This window comes from Danio rerio, chromosome 6 (assembly GCF_049306965.1).
Source record: "Danio rerio strain Tuebingen ecotype United States chromosome 6, GRCz12tu, whole genome shotgun sequence".
NCBI classification, from domain to species: Eukaryota; Metazoa; Chordata; class Actinopteri; order Cypriniformes; family Danionidae; genus Danio; species Danio rerio.
The window spans coordinates 40,280,022-40,289,878 of NC_133181.1; the positions used below are offsets into that span (position 1 = coordinate 40,280,022).

The 9,857-nt window shown below is 37.0% G+C and overlaps 1 protein-coding gene across 1 annotated transcript in view; it reads left to right on the plus strand.

Annotated features, from left to right (window-relative positions):
* The window catches only part of cyfip1 (cytoplasmic FMR1 interacting protein 1), a 75,291-nt gene extending 66,572 nt beyond the window's left edge, over positions 1-8,719 (plus strand). The window contains 5 exon segments of the mRNA NM_212759.1: positions 3,868-3,940; positions 4,043-4,137; positions 6,546-6,784; positions 8,061-8,208; positions 8,296-8,719. Of these exon segments, the coding sequence (NP_997924.1) occupies positions 3,868-3,940; positions 4,043-4,137; positions 6,546-6,784; positions 8,061-8,208; positions 8,296-8,460 (720 nt within the window). The 3' untranslated portion in view covers positions 8,461-8,719.
* The last annotated feature ends 1,138 nt before the right edge of the window (positions 8,720-9,857 follow it).

The window sequence follows — 9,857 nt, forward strand, 5'->3', positions numbered from 1 at the left end:
AGTGCAATCAGGGCCGTCCGCTGTAATTCTCAGCCTTTTCATTTAAATGTCAACAGCCACGTCTTACATATTTCCTGTCAGTGGTGTTGTGTGTGAATGCGTGGCTCCATCTACTGGAACTGCGCCTGGTTATCATACAAAACTCTGACAGACATGTTTTAAATGGCATTTTTTGACATGAAGGGACGTTTCTTGTTCAGCCAATATGCCACATTACATTTCTGCTGCAAATTAATAAATCATGCTCAATACTGCAAGAAGCTTTTCTTCAGCAGCTGTATAAAATGTGTAATAATTATTGAAAAATAAAAGATTAAACTGAATATATTGTATATCTTTTCAGGAATTGAATATTAATAATCAGAATAACAATATTGACTACTGTCATCATTCTAACTTTCGTCATCACGTCCTTACATAAGAGAAGTTTAAATACTTTAACATATAAAAACATAAAAAATGTTTTAGCATACACAGCCCTAAAGTCCAGCATCTTCACATTAGCTTTAGTCTTGACTAGTGCGCTTGAATGACATTTGTGCTGGGAGCACTGTACAAATGTGGCGGTGCTATTGACATATGCTCAAGGTCCATATGCGATATCTAGTGTATATATATCTATGCACAATCTATAGACCTTTTTCATAGAGCTCAAAAGTATCCATTATGCTTTGTTTGTATGCATAAGCAGGATGCTTTGAACTTCCAGTCAGCAGCTTGATGTATATAAACTGTCACATTTGGACAGCTTCGAAACGATAGTTTCAATCAATTTTACTTGCTTTTAAAGTCTTGAAACCAACACTGATGTCAATCAGCTCCACCTCCTGGACTGATTATTTAAAAATGTGATCTAATAAGAATTAAAAGCAACATCTCTGAGTTATCGTTAGATGGCTTCTTGTACCATTTAAATGGAGCCTCGTCATCGCATTTTTTCAAATATTTAACAAACCTAAACCAATGTAATTCACCAAAATGTTCGACACACACGTACTGTACTGTCCCACTGACAAATTGATTGAAAGAGTGGCACAAAGTGAAAATAAAGTGGCATTTTAAAATGACTGTATAAAACATATTGTGGTCAATTCTACACAATACAAACTAACTAAATAAGGGGTGGCCAACCCTGTTCCTGGAGAGCCACCTTCCTGCAGATTTCAGTTGCTACCCATATCAAACACACCTGAACCAATTAATTAGGACCTGAACACCACGTGATAATTACAGGCAGGTGTGTTTGATATGGGTTGCAACTGAAATCTGCAGGAAGGTGGCTCTCCAGGAACAGGGTTGGCCACCCCGGAACTAAATGAAACATGAACAGCTCCTAATTAGAATCAACATGCAAATCAGTCAGTATAGTATCAGTAACGTACTTTTATTTTTTTGGATTACAAAAAAATAAACAGCTTAACGTTACATACCTGTTAAGATTCATGCCAGTAATATGGTTTGCTTTATAACAGGGATCAACATACTTGTTCCTGGAGGTCCGGTGTCCTGCAGATTTTAGCTCCAACCCTAATCAAACACACCTGAACAAGCTAATCAAGGTCTTACTAGGTATACTTGAAACACCCAGGCAGGTGTATTGAGGCAAGTTGGCGCTAAACCCGGCAAGGCTCTACAATGTAGGGATGTATTGTGTGTGATGCATGCGTGTTTGATGGGTGTGCTTTGAAAAGCCGGCAGAGTACAGTATAACGGCTGACAGATCACCAGGAACACTAATAATATATTTTAGCATCTTGTCTGATGGCACACGCTGAATTAGGAGAATGTTTTTCTCTCATGCTTGAACCACGTCTGGCAGAAGTAGGCTATACCAGCTTTATAACACACCTTTCAAAATCAAAGTTGTGGATCACAAAAACACTCCGTAAGCCACTCAAAACGGTATTGATAACCTTTTTCGGATCAATATTTACCAGTTGTAAACACTGTAAACTGAAGTTCTAGGCATCCTACCTTGAAGACGCTGGTCGCTATGGCATCCTCAATGCAGCAACGAAAAAGGTCTATAGCATTGGTTCTCAAACTGTGGTACGTGTACCACTAGTGGTACGCGGGCTTCCTTCTAGTGGTACGCGGAGGAATAAAATATGTCATGTACATGCAACATATATTTCAAAATTTATCAAAAATGATGTATATAATATGCCATATAAGACATATAGCCTATATTTCTGAGGTAATCTGCCACGTTTTTTTAACTGTGCAGAGTTGTAGCCGCTTTACTGAGCCGACTACGCTACTGTAATTCAATACTGCTCATTTTGGTGGTACTTGGAGAGACAATTTTTTTCTGAGGTGGTACTTAATGAAAAAAGTTTGAGAACCACTGGTCTATAGAATAGAAAAAAAAAAGTTTAGTATATTAGCTCTACAGTTTCTATCTGAAAGGTTTGATTGACGATACATTTACCACATTACATTCAATAGCCAGGTTTACATCTTAATCTGAAGTAATTCTTTTCAAGGAAATCCCAAATGCGAATTGGGTGCATTTCAAGTTAGAGCAGCTGACTGCAGTATTGGTAACTTGGTAACCAACAGTAAACAAGGCAACCATAATGGAGACAGCTGATTAGTCACATGGGTGTAATGTTCGCTATGGGTTTATTCAGCAAATGCGTTTTATCCCATTGTTTGCATGAACATTTATTGCACAAGCTTAAAACCACCTCAAGTGAGTGTGAGTTTTTTTTTTTTTTTTTTTTTTACAAAGTAAGCTATTTTTATTCAAAATCTGTTGTTTCCGTTACTTGTTTCTCATGTGATATTTCAAAATGCACAGTAATACAGGGTGATGAAATGTGGCTTTTGTCTGATATATTCTTGTTTAATGTCTACATTTTTAACTTTTCAAGTTGTATAAATTATTTAAATTAGCTTTGAGTATTATATAAATAATTCAAAAATTGTCCATTAATTCATGATCTCTATAGCGTTAAGTAATGCTAACAGATTGGACATTCCATTAAAGCATAGATCACTCAGAAAATGAATATTTACTCACTATTTTCTCTTTCTCAAGTGATTGCAAACCCTTATTAGTTTCTTCTGTTAAACACAAAGGAAGATTTTTGAAGAAAGCTGAAAACCTGTAACCATTGACTTCTATAGTACAAACAAATACTTTGGAAGTCATTGGTTACAGGTTTCTAACATTTGACTGAAGAAAAAACTCATGAAGGTTTAAATCAAGTAAATGGTGATTAAATTACGACAGAATTTTCATTTTTGGGTTAACTATCCCTTTAATATATTCATAAAATTTCTGTGATTATGTAACTATCAAAGCAACAGTAAATATTTAAAGGTCCAGTGAGGTTCTATTTAATGTGCAGTTTATTTAATATTTAAAATATTGTCTAAACTTTAACATGAAGAGAGGGTGGGACCACTTCCCCATACCATTTAGTTTGATTACCGCTCTGCCAATGAGAGGAGTTGAGCTCTAGCAAATCAAATAGATTGAAAATGAGACGCGTCTTGAATGGGGCGGGACATATCAGTTAGTAGAGAGCATTTGATTGGTCAAGATGTGATGAGAATATGAGATGACATGAAAAAAAATTGTTGATCCATTTAGGCGGAAGTGGAAAATCTACTAAGTTTTGAAGTTTATATCTTGTAAATGCATTTTTTTTTATTGTTTTGAACCACACTAGTTTATAGATATCCTTAAAACTTGTGCTTAAATCTTAAAAAATGTTATTTTAATTTCCCAAGACCTTTAACTCAGCCTGCTTATTTGAATTTAACTCAGGCTTTGACTCTCCACACTTCCATTGATTGCTCAGCTTTTCGTTCTCTTTGGGCTTCATTTTCTATAATGAGTTCCTCTCTTTAATGCAGTCCCAAGAGGAGGTGTGCGACTTGTTGCACGCAGCTCCCTTCCAGAACATCCTACCAAGGGTTCACGTCAAAGGTAAGCTCACTTTTGTGTGTTTGCCAAGGATATTCAGTATTTTGAGCATGCTTTGTGTTCCTCATACATGTGTAATAATCCCTCCACAATTCACTTATGCAGAAGGAGAGCGTCTGGATGCAAAGATGAAGCGTTTGGAGGCCAAATACACAGCGCTGCATCTGGTGCCTCTGATTGAACGTCTGGGAACCCCTCAGGTGGGTGAACAGCCGCTTTGGTCCTGCTCTGCTGCTTTACCGCCTCCGGCAAACACGTCTACTTATTGTCATTAGCATCTCCAATTACACACTTAACCGCTGCTTTGATCTCATCTCTGAGCCCTCCAGATTCATTTATTATTGATGCGTTGTGTCGGTAGTAATGGGAAAATTGATTTATTAAACAACAAATGGGGATTTCTGCCAAAAATTGCTTCAGAGAGGCTTAGTTCTTCATTGATCACAAGCTGTTATTGGTCAGTTTGTAACCAAAAAGTTTGAAGGTTTTTTTTTTTTTTTTTGCTGCTTTCTTTCTAATGTTTAGGAGAGCTGTTTTTTATGCAACATAAAAAAATACTTTGGTAATAAGTCATAATTTCAACCAAAAACCGACATTTATGTCACGATTTCAGCTTGATTTTTTAAAGTTATTAATCTTCAAATATCACAGTTTTGAAGCATGTCATGACTGTTTTTATAATTTTTACTTAACATAGTCAATATTAAACAGTTTACACTACTTGACAAAAGTCTTGTCGTCGATCCCAGTTGTAAAAGCAAAAAATAACAACTTGACTTCAGAAGGTAGAAGGTAAATTTTTCTGCTAAATCATGTTGAACTGCATCCCTATCGTCACAAATACTGCAGAAGACCTATTGGAACCTGCATGGACCCAAGATTCTCATCGAAATCAGTCAAGTTTGGTGAAGGTAAAATTATGGTTTGGGGTTATTCAATATGGGGGTGTGCGAGAAATCTGCATAGTGGATGGCAACATCAACAGCCTGAGGTATCAAGACATTTGTGCTGCCTAGTACATTACAAACCACAGGAGAGGGCAAATTCTTCAGCAGGATAGCGCTTCTCATTATCATACTTCAGCCTCCGCATCAAAGCTCCAAAGCAAAGAAGGTCAAGGTGCTCCAGCATTGGCCAGCCCGGTATCCAGATATGAACATTATTGAGCATATCTGGGGTAAGATGGAGGCGCATTGAAGATGAATCCAAAGAATCTTAATGAACTCTGGGAGTCCTGCAAGTTCGCTTTCTTTGTCATTCCAGATGACTTTATTAATAAGTGATTTGAGTCATTGCTGAGATGTATGGATGCAGTCCTCCAAGCTCATGGGAGTCATTCACAATATTAATTCTATTTCCACTGCACCATAACTTTATATTCTATCCTATAAATTATTTATGTTAAGTGACAAGACGTTTGTCTTAGCAAAGTCAGATCTTACTGTCCTAATTAAATATTAAAAATCAAGTCATGATTACATTTTATTTTGGTAAAATAAGCACAATCTAGAGGCCTTTGCCTCCTGGTACTAAATGATCAACTAGAAGTCAAGTTATTATTTGTTGTTCCTAAACTTGGATAGGCAACAAGACCTTTGTCAGGTTGTGTAGTAATTTTGAATGGTCACTGATTTTTCAATCAAACTGGCAGGGTAATTAGGATTTTGGACTGGTCATTTCAAAAGTTGACATTAAGGATCCCGTGAAGTGCTTTGAAATGTGCATTTTTATTGTTAATATTTTAATTTTTATCTCAATCGGAACACCCCAGGGTGGGACAGTGTAGCCCATCCCATTTTTTAAAACGGCCAATAGCATTTTATCACCGCTCTGACAGTGAGAGTGGTTGAGCTCAAGAGCATCAAATTGAAAGCAAATGAGAAGCATCTTGAAGGAGGCGGGGCATGTCAGATTTTATGACATGCCCCGCATGAGATGAGAGCCATGAGACATTTATGACATGAGAGCCTTTGATTGGTCATGATTTGATGAAAAACTGTAGTATAAGGGGAGGTGAATAAACCCTTCATCCACATAGAAGTGAAATTACAATCTTCACATGTTTATTTCAGTTTTATATTTTCTAAATGCGAATTTTGTCACTGTTTTGGAGCACACTAGCTTATAGATATCTTAAAAACTAACAATATCGATACTAACATCTAAAAAAAAAACTTGATTTTAATTTTATGGGACATTAATGAAATCATGAGTGCCATAATTTGACTTTACCACTGACATCTGTTTCAATTTTCTTCATTAATTTAGTATTTTTGCCCTTTTTACCCCACAATATTATAATTTGTACTTATTATTCTGATTATAGATTCTTGATTTTTAATCCATGTGTCTAAATCTGGTGACCATACCAAACTAAAAATTCAGGTTAAGTCAAAAGTAATCCAAAGATATGTGATCTAAAATGTAACTTCCCTAAATGTTCACCAGTCTACTTGAAATTAGTAAAGGCATCAGCTGGTAAGTACAACAACCCAGCACTGTTAGGGGTCAAATCCGTCTAGTCATGTGGGATTTATCTATATGCAGATATAAGTGCTCTTCACTACTGTTCAGGTTTGAGTGAATACCCTGTACAATCTCTCCACAGCAAATCGCCATCGCCCGTGAGGGAGACCTGCTGACTAAAGAGCGTCTGTGTTGCGGACTCTCCATATTTGAGGTTATTCTGACACGCGTCCGCGCTTACCTGGACGACCCGATCTGGCGTGGGCCTTTACCCAGCAATGGAGTGATGCATGTAGACGAGTGTGTGGAGTTTCACCGGCTGTGGAGCGCAATGCAGTTTGTGTACTGCATCCCTGTGGGCGCACATGAGTTCACTGTTGAGTGAGTGAATCATAGAGAATCATCATTGACATACACAAATACACTTCATTAAACATGCACACATACATATCACCTTTATACTATATAACTGCAAGGTAACTGTGTTTATGTATAATAACTTTAACTGTTATTAGTGATTAGTTAATTAATTAAAGTTATTAATAATTAATAAAGTTATGATAAGTAATAACCTCAACTTTTTCAAATTTAGTTGTAATGCAAGATTGCACGATACTGGAATTCAGTATCAATTGATATTGAAATTTTAAAAACGTCCATTTCCCGGTAACATTTGAGCGCTGTTGGGCACGTTTTTAAACAGCGTTGATTTGCCATTGTGTTCACACGCTCAACAGAAATGACTGCGATTGGCTGTGAAGGTCATCAGTTCACCAAACTCACAGCTGTTTACTGAGTGGTCACAGATACAGGGACACTGGTGCATTTCAAAGCCACGTCGATCAGCTGGGTTGTCTATATGCTGACATAAGAGCGATCCACAGATGAACCGCAGCTTTAAAAAGCTCCAATGTCCCTGTATCTGTGATTACAATCGGTTAACAGTTGTGAGTTCAGTGAACCGATGACCTTCACGGTCAATCACTGTCATTTCTGTTAAGCACGTGAACACTATGGCAAATCAGCGCTGTTTAGGAACGTGTTTAATAGCGCTGGAATATTAGCGAGAAAATTTCAGTACCGATTGGTACTAAAGTGCAAACCCTATTGTAATTCAAACAATAATTATTATGAGAAAGCACTAGGCATGGGACGTTAACCGTTTTCAAGGTATACCGCGGTTTGGAAAAGTCAAGGTTTAAAACCACCAAAATCATATGTAATACCGTTTCTATTTACATTTTTATTTATTTATTTTTTATCATTATTATTTTTAGGACAACAGTATCTTCAGAAGAAAATATATCCAAAGATGCTGTTTTAAATCTGTCTTTCTGAAACTAATGAAGACAGCAGAAGTCAAAGATTCATCTGAATTATTTAGCCTGACATGTTTACTGCTCCAAAATGTTACAAATCTTTCAAAAAATAAAATATATTGTTTTCAAAGGGGAAAAAGTATTTGTTTTGTACCCAGACATTTAAAAAGAATCTATTTTTGAGCAGTAATCACAATACCTTGATACCGTAATATTTTTATCCAAGGTTATCATATGGTCAGAATCTTATACCGGCCCATGCCCAGAAAGCACTTCAACTAAACTTGAGTAATAATTTTCAAATATTGTGATATTGAAGTATTGAATCTTCTATCTAGGCAATGTTTCGGAGACGGTCTGAACTGGGCTGGTTGCATGATCATCACTTTACTCGGTCAGCACAGACGCTTTGACATCCTGGACTTCAGCTACCATCTCTTGAAGGTGCAGAAACACGACGGTAAAGATGAGATCATCAAGAGCGTGGTGAGTTTTAGTGGCTTTGCTTTGATGTATTTCTCATGTTACTTTATCTAAAGCATGTTTGTTGTTGTTGTTCCTCCTACTATATAGCCTCTGAAGAAAATGGTTGACCGAATTCGCAAATTCCAGATTCTGAACGATGAGATCTTCGCCATTTTGAACAAGTACCTGAAGTCTGGAGATGGAGAGAACATGCCAGTAGAACACGTGCGGTGCTTTCAGCCTCCCATCCATCAGTCTTTGGCCAGTAACTGAGATTTATTTGTTCATTTGCACCAGTTTGAAGTGGAAGAGATGGGAAAAGAGAGGGAAATATTTAGCAACGTGTTTAGGACCAGTTTCACTGTCACATTCTACTTAATGATGCCTTTCTTATGCCACCCTGTAGTTTCTGCAGAGCCAGTAAGTTGCCTTGTGATTGGTCGAGTGATTTGATTTGCACCAATTACTGCACCCTACTCAGGCTTTGGTTAATCAGGCCAAGATATGTTTATGATGTACACAAACATGGCTCAGTTTTACTAGCGTATTTCAGGTTGATTTTTTTTGTACACATAAACACACACATACACACACACTCGTGCCTTATTATAGATAAATTGACTATAATCTTTTATATGTTAATGATAGCACAGCACTACTCATGTTTTATACTTGGGAACAGCAGTGGGGAATGGTTCCAAAATGGCCAAGTGGGTTTTATCAAAGGGTTATTTAAGCTTTTGCTGTAGTGCGAGTCCAGCGGTATTTTTTCTATGTGGTGTTGAATGATTGCATGCAAGTTTTTTTTTCTTCTATTATACTTAATAAAACTTTAAGCGTAGCCAAGTTCTTACTCCTCATAAACGTGCCTTTTTTGTATTTGAATTGTGTAATCAAATTTTAATTCAATAAAAAATGTATCAAATTCAGGTTTCTTTAGTTTCCTGCTTTTTATCTTCAATATATAATAAAGAGAAAATTTCCAAAGTAATGTGTAAAAGAGCAAGGACATTTTTCTAAATATTTTCTATTATATTTTTTTGTGGTGTGATTGGTCGGATGGAGTAAATAGCAAAAAAAATCTAAATGAAAAACTGCTAAGGTCTATATATATTTTTTTCAATTGGCTACATACACTCCCCGTACCCATTTTGCCTTCAGAACTGCCTTAATCCTTCATGGCATAGATTCAACAAGATACTGGAAATATTCCTCAGAGATTTTGGTCCAAATTGACATTTTGTCATGCAGTTGATGCAGAATTGTTGGCTGCACATCCGTAATGCCAGTCTCCTGTTCCACCACCTCCCAAAGGTGCTCTATTGGATTGAGATTTGGCTGTGGAGGCCATTCGAGTACAGTGAACTCATTGCCGTTCAAGAAATCAGTCTGAGATGATTCATAGTTTATGACAGCATGTAATCCTGCTGGAAATAGCCATCAGAAGATGGGTACACTGTGGTCATAAAGAGATGGACATGGTCAGCAACAATACTCAGGTAGGATGTGGCATTGACACAATGCTCAACAGGTACTAATAGGCTCAAAGTGTGCCAAGAAAACATCCCCTACACCATTACACCACCACCACCAGCCTGAACCCTTGATACAAGGCAGGACAAATTCATGCTTTCATGTTGTTGACACCAAATTCTGACCCTATGATCCGA